This window comes from Egretta garzetta, unplaced genomic scaffold, assembly GCF_000687185.1.
Source record: "Egretta garzetta isolate BGI_Z169 unplaced genomic scaffold, ASM68718v1 scaffold59, whole genome shotgun sequence".
Lineage (NCBI taxonomy): Eukaryota > Metazoa > Chordata > Aves > Pelecaniformes > Ardeidae > Egretta > Egretta garzetta.
The window spans coordinates 4,309,265-4,324,390 of record NW_009267230.1 but is presented as its reverse complement, the minus strand read 5'-3'; the positions used below and the strand labels follow the sequence as shown (position 1 = coordinate 4,324,390).

Here is a 15,126-nt window from a genome sequence, read left to right as displayed (position 1 = left end):
GAACAAGAATCCAACTTTTTGATTGAATTCTTTTGCCACAAATACCTTGAATACAATTAGGTATCTGAGATCTTAATTTTCAAGAGGATTAAAAACATAAATCCCATGTACAGATTAGCCAACTTTCCTTTCACATCTATGCTAATTACAGTTAGTATCATATTCTTACTAGTTATAGAAAACTTTGGTTTTCTCTACATAATTTGTATTCACTACTTTTAGTAACTTCCAAAGTATTCATGAGACATACAACATTCCATGCAGAAGAGCTATATATATTCTAAGCACAATGCTAAACTTCTAAGAACAAATGATTTAAAACAATCCAATGAGAATTCTACTTACCAACAAAAAAAAATGCCTAGATACTTTAACAGTGTTCATGTTTTTCAAGATTGTTTTTAGAAAAGGGAAGAACAAAGAAACCCATTCATTCTGAAGGTCATCTTTGCCAGTTACTGCATACCTTGAGCATAACTCTAGCCAACTTAGAATTAATCTAGTCAACACTACAAAGGTTTGGTAAGGCTAAATAAGCTGGCAGGGAAACTTACATTACATAGGCAAAAAAAATGATGGTCATAACTAACAAATGAAAGGTTTTCGTTTGTTCTCTTTTTTAGTTTTTTTTTTTGTCATGTATACATAGCAACTATGCAAATGGGTGTATGCAGGGGAGCAGCGCAACAGGAACATGTGTTTTACCTTTTCTTCTTCAATGTTTTTTTCAGTCAGAAAAGCAAAGCTTAAACATACCTGCCAACTCAAGGATTTGCATAAAGCATGTGATTCCTTCAAAAAAATTAGAAAGCCATGAAACATGCACATGAAGGTAAAACTGAGATAGAGGAATAAAACAAACACCACAGACTTACCTTGCTGCATCTGAGGATGTGGTGTGTAACTTGGAGGATGTGAATATGGCATGTATCCTGCAGGGCTTTGAGGAGCATATGGACTAGGCACTGGACTGTTCTGTTGTGCCAAAAATCTGTTACCAGAGCTTGTCTGTGGTGGCACGAACCGGCTAAAAATAGAATAAAAAAAAGTTTTTAAAAGTTGGAAAAGCGAATTTAGACAAATTTATTATTTCTTCTGGAATATTATACATTTAGAACATTACAATATCTTTAAGATACAAATTCCAACACAATCAAGAATCTTCCTCAAAAGCAGTATTTTAAGCTATCGATACCGTCTCAATTTCAATCATTGCTTAAGAGTCACAGCTTAGGGACTGCATTAGTGGAAGTAAAGAACAGAATAAAAAGCATTCGTAAGACCTCCACCTAGGGAAGGGAAACAATGACACAAATATGTACTAAAATAAGATCTGCAATTTCCAAAAGTTATTCCTAAAAGTCTGAATAAAGTGACATCTAGATTTTAATTAACAACTGGGTCACTAGGATTAACAAGGAGCCACCTACTCTAAATATGATTTTTCCAGTGAGATTTCAAAGCTTTTAGATATAAAAGTGAAAAAGCGTACTGCTTTTTGTGCAGGTACAGAGTATTTCATTTGCCAAAACAATGACAGTAACTTGAAGTTAAATGTAAATTAAGTTTATTTTAATAGTGGTATCTAATAATTGAAGATTAAATCTGTTAAAGCCCAGTAACTGGGTTGAAACTACATGCAGAACTCTTCCCTTTAGTTCAGAGTACTTTATTATATTAATAAAGGCCTGGATTATAGGTACATGCTATTTGCAAACACTCAAAAGTTTAAAAAATAAACAGGAAATTGACAAGGATGCTTCTTGACACTGATCACCTTCCACTCACATACTTGCAGCAAGAATTGACTGTCACTGTAGGAAAAGTTTACAGTTTGCTGACCGTCCCACTCTATTTAAATGAAAGCATTACCTGGAAGGGCTATGTGAGATAGTGGTTTGTTGGTAATTGGAAGATGCAGGACTACCACGCATGGAATTCTGAGAAATATTAAACTGTGACATCATCATCCCTATTAAAAAGAAGACAGCAGCGTTATTTTACACACATTTCCTTTTTAATCTACAAGTCACTCATTTCCGAAATTATTATACACAAAGAGATGATAAACTTTGCAGACACTAACTTCATCTATCCACAACTGCTAGAAAACATTAGAAATGATCGATTCCATGTAAGATGTCCATTTTACATCATGACTCAAAAAAGTGTTCCCTAATGCAGTGTTAGTTCAGTTATAAATATTAACAGTAGTTCCTTCATCTGTTCCTTAGAGCTTCCCAAGTCAAAACCTACTAGTAAATAGAAACATTTTGTAACAGGACATATATTACATACCCCAGGCTGGCATGTACAGTACTCATTGTGCCAATAAGCAAAAGATCTGGAAACTTCACAAGTCAGAAGAACACAGAAAACTTATCTCCCATTTTTAGAGCAAGTACAGCAAACAATCATTTCAGGCTGAGTGCTCTAAGATATTCTCACCACTCCCATAATGTCTTAGTGGTTCCTTTCTATCCAGGGACAAAAGCTTTCTATTCCACCTCGACTACACTTACAAGGAATGTTATCAAAGAGGGTGCAGAAATATTTCAGTTGCAAAGCAGAACCAATATCCCAACTGTAGGTCCCCACAGCCTGTTGATCCCCACAGTCATGCTTTGGAAATACAGGGTTCTATTAGCCATCAAGCCACTCGTATCAATGTGCTTGTAGCTAACTAGTTTAAGAAGCATTTGGACAATGCCAGTTATAATTTGCTTTAAGTTTTGATCAGCCTTTTAGTGGTCAGGCAGTTGGACAACATGACCATTGTAGGCCCCTTCCAAATGAAATATTCTATTCTATTCTAACTCACATCATTACTAAGGAGAATTTAAAGGCATATTTTTTTTTTTCCTCTTTTTGATACAGGTATAAAGAATTCCCTAACAACAGCATGACACTGAAAGTTGAAGTGATGCAAAACCACAAAAACTTAAATGAATTTTAAGTTATTTTAATGACAGAACTGAATGTCTTGCAGCTAAAACAGTATAAGAATTCATGAGCACAGTGCAGCTCGGGAAGACGCAGCAAGAGGTCCACAACGGTGCGTAAAAGCACATCAACAGCATAAATATTTTAAACTGAAGGTTACAGAGAAGGCTGACAGATGTCCCCAATCCAGAGTGTTTGGGAGCTGTCAATCCTTCAACTTCTATCACTGATTTCAATTACTGCAATATTCACACAGCAAAATTAGCTCCAGAAATCCTCCCTGTCACCCTCTTTTCTCTTCCCCTATTCCCAGCAGAGAAAAGATTTGACAATCCCCCAGGAATGCAGCCGTTACTACCTCCAGGTAGGTGTGAAGTGCTGCATTCCAAGTATATTAGCACACGAAAACTAGCCCACAGCAGGAGTGAAAGTCTCATGTTATGCTGAAAAAAAAATGAGACACCTCCATACTTCAATGCAAAGGACATTTTATTGTCCCAAGTAACAGAAGGGGACTCCAACGCCTGCAAAATTCCTTCGAACAAACACTGGTTGCCTCACATTGAGGCAAGTGAGGAAGAAACTCCAGGGTTTTTGTACTGGAGGCAGAGCCTGGTGTGCCCACTCCCCATTCACCTCTCACTGCCATTCACAATGCAGTTAGGTACAATATTTTAGTCAAACTACTAACCCTTAACAGTCATATACAGAAAACTGACAGAATGTGCCCGTATGAAAGCACAGAGTACACTTTTAAAACACTTTAAAAATACATGTATTTATTTTCTCCTCCTTAAATTTAAAACATTTTAAACCATGGATGTGGTGGGTTTTGGTTTAAAAGAGTGACAGAAAACATATAAATTAATCAATTTTTAATGCCATTTTAACCCCCCCCTAAAACTACTCTGTGCTGGACAGCTCTCACTTCACTATCTCTGTTGAGGAGAGGGGGAACATGGGAGGCACAATCTAGGTAACTTAAAAGAAAAAAGAAGAAAAAAAAAAAAAACAAACAAAAAAACCCCTGCCCAAAACCCAACAATCAAGAACCACCACCACCGGTAACGAGTGGTGCCCTCATGGGTCCATACTGGGACCAGCGCTGTTTAATATATTCATCAATGACATAGACAGCGAGATCGAGTGCACCCTCAGCAAGTTTGCGGATGACACCAAGCTGAGGGGTGCGGTTGACATGCCAGAAGGACGGGATGTCATCCAAAGAGACCTGGACAGGCTGCAGGGGTGGGCCTGTGTGAACCTCATGAGGTTCAACAAGGCCAAGTGCAAGGTCCCGCACCTGGGTCGGGGTAACCCCCAGTATCAGTACAGGCTGGGGGAAGAAAGGATCGAGAGCAGCCCTGCCAAGAGGGACTTGGGGGTACTGATGGATGAAAAGCTGGACATGAGCCAGCACTGTGCGCTGGCAGTCCAAAGGCCAACCGTACTCTGGACTGCATCAAGGGAAGTGTGGCCAGCAGGTCGAGGGAGGGGATTCTGCCCCTCTCCTCTGCTCTGGTGAGACACCCCCCACCCCGCAGTACTGCATCCAGCTCTGGAGCCCTCAGCACAAGAAGGGCATGGAAGTGTTGGAGCAGGTCCAGAGGAAGGCTACAAAAATGATCCAAGGGCTGGAGCACCTCTCCTATGAGGACAGGCTGAGGGAGTTGGGCTTGTTCAGCCTGGAGAAGAGAAGGCTGCGGGGACACCTGATTGCGGCCTTTCAGTACCTAAAGGGGGCCTATAGGAAAGATGGGGAAAATCTTTTTAGTAGGGCCAGCTGTGACAGGACAAGGGGTAATGGTTTCAAACTAAACCAGAGTAGGTTTAGACTAGATATAAGGAAGAAATTCTTTACAATGAGGGTGGTGAAACACTGGAACAGGTTGCCCAGAGAGGTGGTGGAGGCCCCATCCCTGGAAACATTCAAGGTCAGGCTGGACAGGGCTCTGAGCAACCTGATCTAGTCAACAGTGTCCCTGCTCACTGCAGGGGGATTGGACTAGATGACCTCTAGGGGTCCCTTCCAACCCAAATCATTCTATGATTCTATGAAAAAATTGTCCCTAAAGTTCTAGATAGGTAACAAGTATGCCTGATAATGATGTAATGAGAAAGAAGTAAAAATAAGCCCCAAACATTTAGTCTAATAAGAAGTTGAAATTAGTCTGTGGCCATTAGCACTAAAACATCTTCTGGTACATTTTTTACATTGTTGTCATATCACTAAGCAGCAGATTTATGGCTCCAGTGTGAATTTCTGTATCTTAAGCGTTTAGAAATTTCTTTTAAATGCAACCCTAATTTTCAATGTTGGTAATGTTCAGGCTTGAGAAAACATCTAGTAGTAACACTACTAGAACGAGTTTCCTTAACACATAATCCCAGTCTTGACTATAATTTTTTTGCCTGGAAAAAAAAGTGATATGCAGAACTCCATTTTAGCTTTCTTACTAAATGCCAAAGAATGCACTAGATAAAAATGAAGCTCAAGGTCACAGAAGTCTGGTGTGATTCAACTGTATTAGTGTCATGAATGCCTAAGCTAGGACTGCTCCAACAGGTGATTTTTTCAGTTCAACATGCACTCGTTGAAAGTGTTGCCAAGAAGGCCAATGGTATCCTGGGGTGCATTAAGAGGAGTGTGGCCAGCAGGTCGAGGGAGGTTATCCTCCCCCTCTATTCTGCCCTGGTGAGACCGCACCTGGAGTACGGTGTCCAATTCTGGGCTCCCCGGTTCAAGAATAATAGAATCATAGAATATTTTGGGTTGGAAGGGACCTTTAGAGGAAAGCAACCCTTTTTGAAGAAAGATGAGGAACTCCTAGAGAGAGTCCAGAGGACGGCAACAAAGATGATGAGGGGACTGGAGCATCTCCCCTGTGAGGAAAGGCTGAGAGAGTTGGGCTTGTTTAGCCTGAAGAAGAGAAGACTGAGAGCGGAGCTCATCAACACATCCAAATATCTTAAGGGTGGATGTCATGAGGACAGAGCCAGACTCTTTGCACTGGTGCCCAGCAACAGGACAAGGGGCAATGGGCACAAACTGAAGCATAAGAGGTTTCAGTTGAACGTGAGGAAGAACTTTACTTTGAGGGTGACAGAGCACTGGAACAGGCTGCCCAGGGGGATCGTGAAGTCTCCTTCTCTGGAGATGTTCAAAGCCCACCGGATGATGTCCTGTGCAACCTGCTCTGGGTGAACCTGCTTTAGCAGGGGGGTTGGACTAGATGATCTCCTGAGGTCCCTTCCAACCCTTGCCATTCTGTGATTCTGTGTATGTCTAGCAAAGTTTTTCCCCTTTACAGGCACATGTGCATGTAGATTTTTGTATAAATGAAAAAAATGATCCATGTAATTGATGTTTATAGAAAGATGCATAACATTTTAATCCCCCAAAATTCACAAGTTCTGATAAATAGCTTAAACTAAGTCCTTTCTGAACCCCAAGTGATGCTATGAGTACTAACCTATTGCAATGTATTATTTTAGCTGATCTTCCAACACATATCTGCTGAAAGACAAAGTGTTGAAAAGGAAAAGAGAAAATTATTACGGAAACTGAAACTAAATAATATCTTAAATAAGTAATTATAAAGAAATCCACTTCAGTCACATACTGTAAGATTCAAGATAGATGTGGTTGCAAGATGGCACACAGAACTTTCTATATCATCTGATGAAAAAGGTCCAAAATAAAATTAGCATTTTGCCCTTGTACAAAGTTAGGCCTGATGCTGCATGGTGATGTGACTCGGTCTGTTCAGACAAGCTAGTAACAGAAAACAGTCTGAAAAATCTAACTAAAAATCTAAGCTGTATAAAGACTGTTTTGATGATGGGACCGTTATCAAAAGACAGGGAATAAGAGTTTGAACATTGCTGCTACACTACCTGAAACAAAATATGCCAGCAATGGAGGAGGGGGAAGGTGGAGCATGCCCTCTCAGGACACAAAGCGAAGGAAATGTCCACATAACACATCCTTCCTGCACTATTTGTTCATCATAACCAAAACCAATTCTTGCTCTAAACTTAGTGTTGAACTACAGATTAATATGAACTTGGGGAAAACACATCAGCACAGAATTTTGCTTATGCTTTACCTTATATTCACAAGAATTCAAAACACAGTATTTAGCTTTATGAAGAGGCCTTTATTTCCTGACAAGCTGTCCTGAACCTGGAATTTTATTCTGTGTTTAATGTAATTCTTCAGCCGGGCGATCTTCTTGTTCTTGCATCAGAAATGCAAGACTAGGAGACACGAATGTGAGTTCACTTTGTCTATACTGATGCTGGAACTGACACTCAAGCAATCATGGTGCACAGACCCATCCTAGGCTGAGTAAATAGACAGGGGGTCCAGCTGCCTTAATTTCTTCTCAGTTGTGGGATTTACAAATACTGGGTCACAGTACCCAGAGCTGACTTCACCATGTGCTGGACTCAACAGAAGGCAGAAGGACAATATTTGGAAGGAAGACAGTAAGGAAAGCAGCAGAAATTAATTTGAAATACTAGAATAGAGCCTAGATTTCATTCTTCTACCTGGCAAAATGCATTACGTAAGATCTCTACGAAACCCCCAACTGTTCTACAAATCATGAATCCATAGAGATTACAATATTTGTTCAGAAAGAAGAAGAAAACGCAACCTTTGCTGCCCCAACACATCAGCATGGCCTCCTTTGGCCTTGTAGATCTGAATGGAACATAGTAACAGCTAATAAGGCTACCACAATTTGCCAGCATTTAGCTTAAAGATCCACTGATTTCTGGGTAAGAGTGTAGCCTTTTTTCATTGAAAATAAAGTCACACTTCACCTAGTTTTTCAGAACATTCATTCCAGGGCCTTCTTCCTCTAGAAATACTTTATCTACAGCTATGTTTTTCCCCTCTTCCCCCTTTCTTTCCAGTTTTCAGATTTCACACTTACACTGCAATACTTGAACTTGTACAATTATTCAGAATTATGTAAAATGAAATTAAATATTCAAGGAAGTTTTAAAGTCTGGTCTCTTCTGGTTCTCTGAAACCACTTTTTTAACTTTACTAACACAGCATCAACTATTATTTTAAGATTCACATTGAACTATTTTTTATTCTGTACTAATACCTTCCTTCAAGCATAGGCCAAAACACATTATTACTAAAGAGAGGTGGTTTTATTTCATTAAGGATTTTTCTTAACCTATTGAATAAATCTGCAAAAATGTTTCTCCCTGTGAAGCACAGAATTAGCAAAAATTAGAAAGAAATTAACTAGCTTTGTCTTCTTTCTTTCAAAAGCCTCTGGTGGAGCAGATAATTTCGAAAATGATGTCTCCCTTTTGCACTGGAAAAAAAAATGACTTTACAAAACTCGTGAAAAACTCTAAATCAAGCATATGTTCTTTGTGGGACCACTCTGCAAACTGGCAGGACAGTCACAACTCTTCCTGCAGCTGGAAGAATCATACTCTGCCACAGCTACCACTAAACGCAGGATCTGGAGACTGTTCTCAGAGCTTAAATTTCAGGATATATGTATCAATGCACTTACAAATATTTAGCACTGCCTTTTACATTTTCATTCCAGGAAATTTCTGCCTTCTTTCAAGGAACATTACATGTTCTGTCCTCAGCAAGTTGTTCTTAAATATTGTATGGCTTTTCACTCACTAGCCTAGGTGAATGAAGCTAATAATGCCCTTTAATCATTTTTCCCCTCCAAAGACACCCTACACTTCCTAACCCTGTGGACTCTGGTAACACTTCCATGTATATATATACAGTGCTAGCAAAGCTTTATCCTCACCCTGTGGAAACTCTGGATATTCATAGTTTGGCATTTAAAGAACATACTTCAGGTGCAAGTCTCCAGATCTACAACAAGAATCTGTGATTCTGTAATTAAACCTTTGCTTGGTCTCTTCGCCTTCTTCATCTTTGCTATCCAGCAGTATATCTCACTATACCTCAGAAGAGAATTTAGCTGTCAAAACAGTAAAATCTGTAGGGCATCACAAATTGCTGAGACAAGGAATGGCAGGGGAGGAGCTGTTAAGTATGGTTCATTCAACCTTATTCCTTACCCCAGAACTATTAAGAACTACGACTACCACGATACACTATAATCATACAGATTTTCAGTAAGATGAAGGCATATTTTTCCAACTTCAATTACTTACTAAGACAAATATATTAACCTAGCTATAAAAAATTAAAATAAAATTATTTAAAATAAAATCCAATCACCCACCCTAGAGATTCAAGTCTGTAGTAAAATTAAACTTTTTCTACAAAAATATCTGGTAGAGTTTATTTCCATGTTTATTCCAACATAATTGCTCTTAGAAGGTGTCAACGTGCATAGCTTTATATCACTATCAAATACATGGTAAGGCATAAATATCACAGTTACGCTACATACATATTTGTGGCTAGTATTAGTCCCTTAAACTTACAGAACAACATAAAATGCAATCAATAAAGAATCAAAAATCCTTACCGCTTTGTACCCCGTATCTGTTTTGCATGCTTTTCTCCCTGAAAACATTAGGATTCCTTGCCAGGATAGCCTGCAGCAAGACTGGTATATCTCCCTCTGGATCATCACTGCCAAGGTTATCTTTCAACTCTCTGGAATTGTGGAAGTAAGCAAATAAAGAGGCAAATGCATTTTCAAATTATAAGAAACTATGAGTCAAGTAAAAAAAAAAAAACAAAAAACAAAAAACCAAAAAAACAAAACCAAAATGAAAGAAGACAATTTACTGTTAAAATACAGAAAAAAAAACAAGTCTGCAAAGCACTGTTCCCTGACTCTGATTTTTTTTCCTCTCTTTAAGGAATGGCAGAAGAGGTATTCCTACTAGTCTTCAAAATTATTTTCTGTTACTAAGTACTTATATACACATGGCTGTCAGTCTCAGACTATTATAAAAAGTTTCCTATGCCCACTTTCATATCGTGATCTTCTCCATAAAAGAATGCTTTGGCATAACATCAAGAAAGTATTATAGGAATGAAAGTAACATATGCATGAATGTATAAAATTCAGGTTGCAGACCAATGCTTTGAGAACCTAAATTAAAAAGGGAAATTCGCACATCTTGACATCATGGGATTGCCTCTGAACCATACAAAAAATGTAATGGATTTTCCATAAATGCATCTGTGCTTTCTCTTATTATTTGCTTTGAGGACTTTTAAAAGCTACTTCCATTTGGCCAAAACAATTGATTAGAACATGTAGGAAAAGACAGGGTTGTCAACATAAGACAAGTCAAAGGACACCAAGAAAAAAAAAATTAACAAAAAGAGAATACATTAGCATACTTGCTGATTCAATTGTTAAAATATTTAAGTTCAGTACCTAAATCAGAATTGACATGGGTCTTACATGGGTGTCTCAAAATCTTTTCTTTTTCTGTAATACTGGGTATATAGTTTGTCCATGTGCATTATTAACTAAAGGGGAACACAAATGAGTACTACACAATCAACACCACAAAGTCTGCACTGCTAACCATCAAGAATGGAATAAGCAGCCAATCTATAAAATAACCTCCACAGTTATGCATAAGAGCTGCTGGACAATTATTAATGTTCTGACTGACTGAAACATGACTGTTACATAGCAGTCATCTGCTAAGGAAGTCTATTAAAAATCCTGCATGTTCTAGTTTTCAGATTCTCACAAATATCCTTCTCAATCCAGCTAATTTTGATTTCAGGGAATAAGGATGGTGATCTGATATCACTGAAGTTCAAAATACATACATGTGATCTGTTGACACCTGATTGAGACTGTGGACAAGCTGTGAAACCAGATTTTCATCCCTGCAAGCCAGAAGGCAGTTCACCTCTTCAGCTATCCGTCCATTGAAAAGCAGGCTTTTTGTTGTTGTAGCAGGTAAAGGTGATGGAAGAGGCAGCTGGTTCAAAACTGTTATTAGAAAACAGAAAGGAGTTCAGAATCATTTCATGAAACACAAGCACGCAAATATGGACACCTTCTTACTCCCTCATGTGATTAAGAAAGAAAACTTGACAACTACATTTAAAATATAGGGAATATTTCTGGGGTTTTTTTAATCATGAACATGCACACACACACAGAGGCTGCATTCTGTTTTACACAAAGTAATGCAGTCAAATCTACAAGTTATAGTAATATATTGTTGTAAATATTTAACCATGCTAAGGCAAATATTATGAACAAAATCATACTTTTAAACATTCCAGATTATTAAGTTATTTAATATGTTATGGCAGCTCTCTCTTGGAGCCAAAAGCATTGATAAAGGAAGGAAATGCAAAATCCTTGTAGTTGCATGCAGTACTGCAAGTGCATTGAGAATATACTTCAAGTTTTCTACTCTGATCTTTACTTAATTCATGTACCCACTTTGTATGGTCAGGATAGATTAAAAAAAAACAAACAAACCAAAACCAATCAAAAAAACCCAACCCACCAAAAAACCAAACAATCCAACAACAAATTTAAGGCACTAATTAAATTCTTGGTTTACTCGTCTCTTGTTTTTATTCCTGTGTATGTTGTCTTCTCAAGAATAGACTAGCATGATTGGTTGGTATGATCACTAAAATGTCAACTCAGTCAATATACCTATTCACAAATCTTGGTAAAAAGATCTAAAGGAAACACACAACATAGTATTTCAATCAGATCATAAATGAGCACACTGTACTTTCAGCAGGCATTCTTAGGTCTATAGACACAACAAGGAAGTGCGCCATATAAGTAGTCTTGATCAGATGATTGGCAGAGCTACACAGAGAAGAAGAGAGCAAGCCAGAAGAGGCCAAAAAGCTAGCTACATAGAAAAGTCACTTTCATGGATCCATGGAAACAAGCTGACTAATTCCAAATTCCCAGGCTGATTACAGCTCTGACATAAGGGTTTTAATGGAACCGCTAGAAATAGCTTCAGAAAAAAAAAAAACTTAAGTGAAATATATTCTTTTGGCTCTTTTATGTTTTGAAATTCTTCATAAAAAAGGGTGGGGGGGAGGGTGGATTCCAGTCTTTTCCCCTCTATATAATGTATATCATTGCTGTATTTAGAAATAAATTGCAATTCAAACAGAACTGTATAATACCTTAAAATAGCTAGCTTTCATTACTTGCATCAGATTACCTTGAATTTGCCAGAAACTTGGAAAAATTAGTCAGATCAGCAAAACATATTTATTAAAACGGTGTAATCTCAGCCAGTTAACTAGCCTTCTGCACTGTCTCTGAACATGTCCTCCATATTTTTAGGGCAACAGGTCTTGCCCATTCCAGTTCCTTCTTTTCATACAGAGAGAAATAAGATGAAGCAGTTACAAGCCTTTCTCTTTCAGCTGCTCTTGAGTTTCTAAACGTCACATAAATACAACAGATAAAGAAGCAAAGGCACCTAACACAAGGGCTAATCCCACCAAAGGTAGTTTGGTGTTTCAAGAAACTCTTGCAGCAGGAGTCTGGCCAATGGCTTCTACCAGTTAAGTATTTTGACTTTATTTAAGACCTTATCTGCAAATAGGTAATGCTGGAAAATTACCCACAGCCCGGAAACTTACTTGCACACTGATGGTCCATTATTAGACATACACAATGATACACATATACACATCTAAATACATAAGCAGCATCTACCAATTTGGTATTTCGGAATATCAGAACATGAAGAAGTGCATTTTTTCCTCCAATACATCTGCTTTTTTTACTGTAGGAAATTACATTCAATTGCTGGGTATGTATTTTCAGTGTCTCTTGGAAAGGCTCCAAATTTCAACAGTGTAATAATTAAAACAAGAGCTCAAAAGAAACACCTGGGTCACTGAGTCCAATTATCCTCAGACAGACAAGTGAGCTGTAAACTCTTTGTTATACTTTATAAAGAACATGCATCTTTGTCCCAACTACTCTTATTGCAATGGTTGTTCTAGGACCTCATTATGGTAATAATAAATCTCCTCTTAGTTTTCACTAGAAATTTATTTTTGGTCACATTATAACCATTTGGGTTTGTGCCAGTATCGGCTTTTAATGTAAATAGTTCTTTTCCTTGCCTTGCATTTTGTCTTCCTGACATATTTAAAGATGGTGTACATGCCTCATCTGCTCCTTTTGTAGGCTGAACAGCTAAGAAAGAAGACTCATAGGTTCAGCTGCTTATTTCTATTCTAGCAGCCATTCTTTGCACCTATTACAGCAACTTTTTTGTACCTCGTCCAAAACTAAGGAACTAGGTTTCAAGTATAGTCAGCATATTCCACAACTCTAGTTAGCTGAGCATCAGTCTACTCCTCTCTCTCTCTCTCTCTCTCTCTCCCCCCAGCGAAGATGAGATGTATGTTCTGGAGAAGTGTTTTATCATTTGTATGTTTTTCTTTATTTATGGGGTACCCAGATATGTTACTGAATGACATTCCGAACAAACAATGAAGTCCTATATTTTGTTTCAGGTTTTCTTAAAGGTTTTTTTAACCTACATTTCATGTTTAAATTAGCACGTTTTTTGAATTCAAGCAATGACAAAATTAACATTTTTAATGCCAAATCTGATTTTTAACAGATTTACCTTTAAGAACTTTTAGAATAAAATTACTTTTAGTATTTTGAAAGTGCAGGTATTTACTGAACAGGTAGAAAACAGCACAGCAAGGACAAGAAAAAGAAGAGTACTTACGGTCTGTAAGACTAGCAATCCCTGCAAGAGTAGTGATGGGAACATGAGGCATATCCCCATTCATCCTGAAGTTCTGGGATAGTAGTGCCTACACAGATATTTTAGTTCAGGTGCCAGCTATCATTACTTCCCATCTCCCAAGCACTAAAAACAAAAACAAAAGAACAAAACCAAATTAAAATTCTTAGTTTACTGTTTTAGAATTTTAAATTCAGTAACAGAAATTAAACACAGACCATACCCTCAGCTGCATACTAAGTAAATTTTGTCAAGAGTGGGTAGAACAATGTAGATTTTAAATGTCATATGGTATTAAGCAATCAAAAGGCAAGCTTCTGGTCTCAGAAACAGAACCCTTCAGCAAAAAAGATGCAAGATAAGGCAACAAAAAGAAAATTTAATCAGGTTATACAGTACCAATTCAAAAACTGGTAACAAAACTTCTGTTAGTTCAGACTGCAATGGATAGCATTTAATGCATAACCAGTTTAAGTAATTAGCTGCTAATACTCTCTTCCTGGTTCTGTAGGAGGAGGTATTTTTTATACAAGCAGAGCCTAGCAAAACCAAAAGGAGTAATTTACAGATGCAAAAAACAAAGAGTAAACAAAGTGACAAATACAAAATCTTAGTATGTTTTAAAAGTAGTAGCTATTTCAAAATTGATCTGAAAGTAACTCTTTTAATATTAAACGCTGTCTGGTCAAACTACTACACCCCCTCCACAAAAAGAAGAGGTGAACCACTGAACTAGCTCATTTATTTCCTGTAAAATAGCACAGTTTATATTCAACAACTGAAAAAGGAATTTGTTCACTCAGTTTTCACTGACTATAAAGATCCCAACAGTAACGAAGTCCACACTGCTAAAAAAACAAAAACCCAAACCCCACAAACCAAAAGGGTCATCGCAGTAATTTCCGCTGCAGTTCCAAAGCAACAAAAATTTTCAAAAATCACACATTACATTCTGCTATTGTACTAATAAATTGACAAAACTTGAACATGATATTTTCTGAAGACAAAATAAATTAAAGGAAAGGAATCTGATATATATACAGTTACCTATTATAGACCAGCACCTGTGTTAACAGTTTGGGAAATGGTAAAAATACTTCTGTAAGCATTTGTGTTATCTACTGAAGATGCTGAAATCATGATTTGCTTATGGTTACTTTACAAGCCAACATTTTTGAGAATTACATATACAATACATACAAACAAAAAGATGACTGCCATTTGCTTAATAATTTTTATTTCATTCTTTCTTATGCCACACCAGTGGTATATAGAGGACACCAAGTATGTATAGATTCCAAGCAAGACAAGGAAACTGAATGTTTTAAGTCTTTTTCCTGCTCAAGGTTTTCAAGAACCACTAAAGTTAACTTTTCAAAGTTTCCATACCTACACACAACTGAATTCTTTGAAGAAAAGACCAACACTGAGGTTAAACAGAACTGACAATGAGTTGACTTCCTTTGCTGCACC

At 37.5% G+C, this 15,126-nt stretch overlaps 1 protein-coding gene across 1 annotated transcript in view; it reads right to left on the bottom strand.

Moving 5' to 3' along the window:
- Positions 1-14,719, bottom strand: part of NIPBL (NIPBL cohesin loading factor) — a 100,580-nt gene extending 85,861 nt beyond the window's left edge. The window contains 6 exon segments of the mRNA XM_009647317.2: positions 876-1,027; positions 1,873-1,972; positions 9,441-9,571; positions 10,715-10,880; positions 13,636-13,779; positions 14,701-14,719. Coding sequence (XP_009645612.1) covers positions 876-1,027; positions 1,873-1,972; positions 9,441-9,571; positions 10,715-10,880; positions 13,636-13,699 — 613 coding nt within the window. The 5' untranslated portion in view covers positions 13,700-13,779; positions 14,701-14,719.
- Between the last annotated feature and the right edge of the window lie 407 nt (positions 14,720-15,126).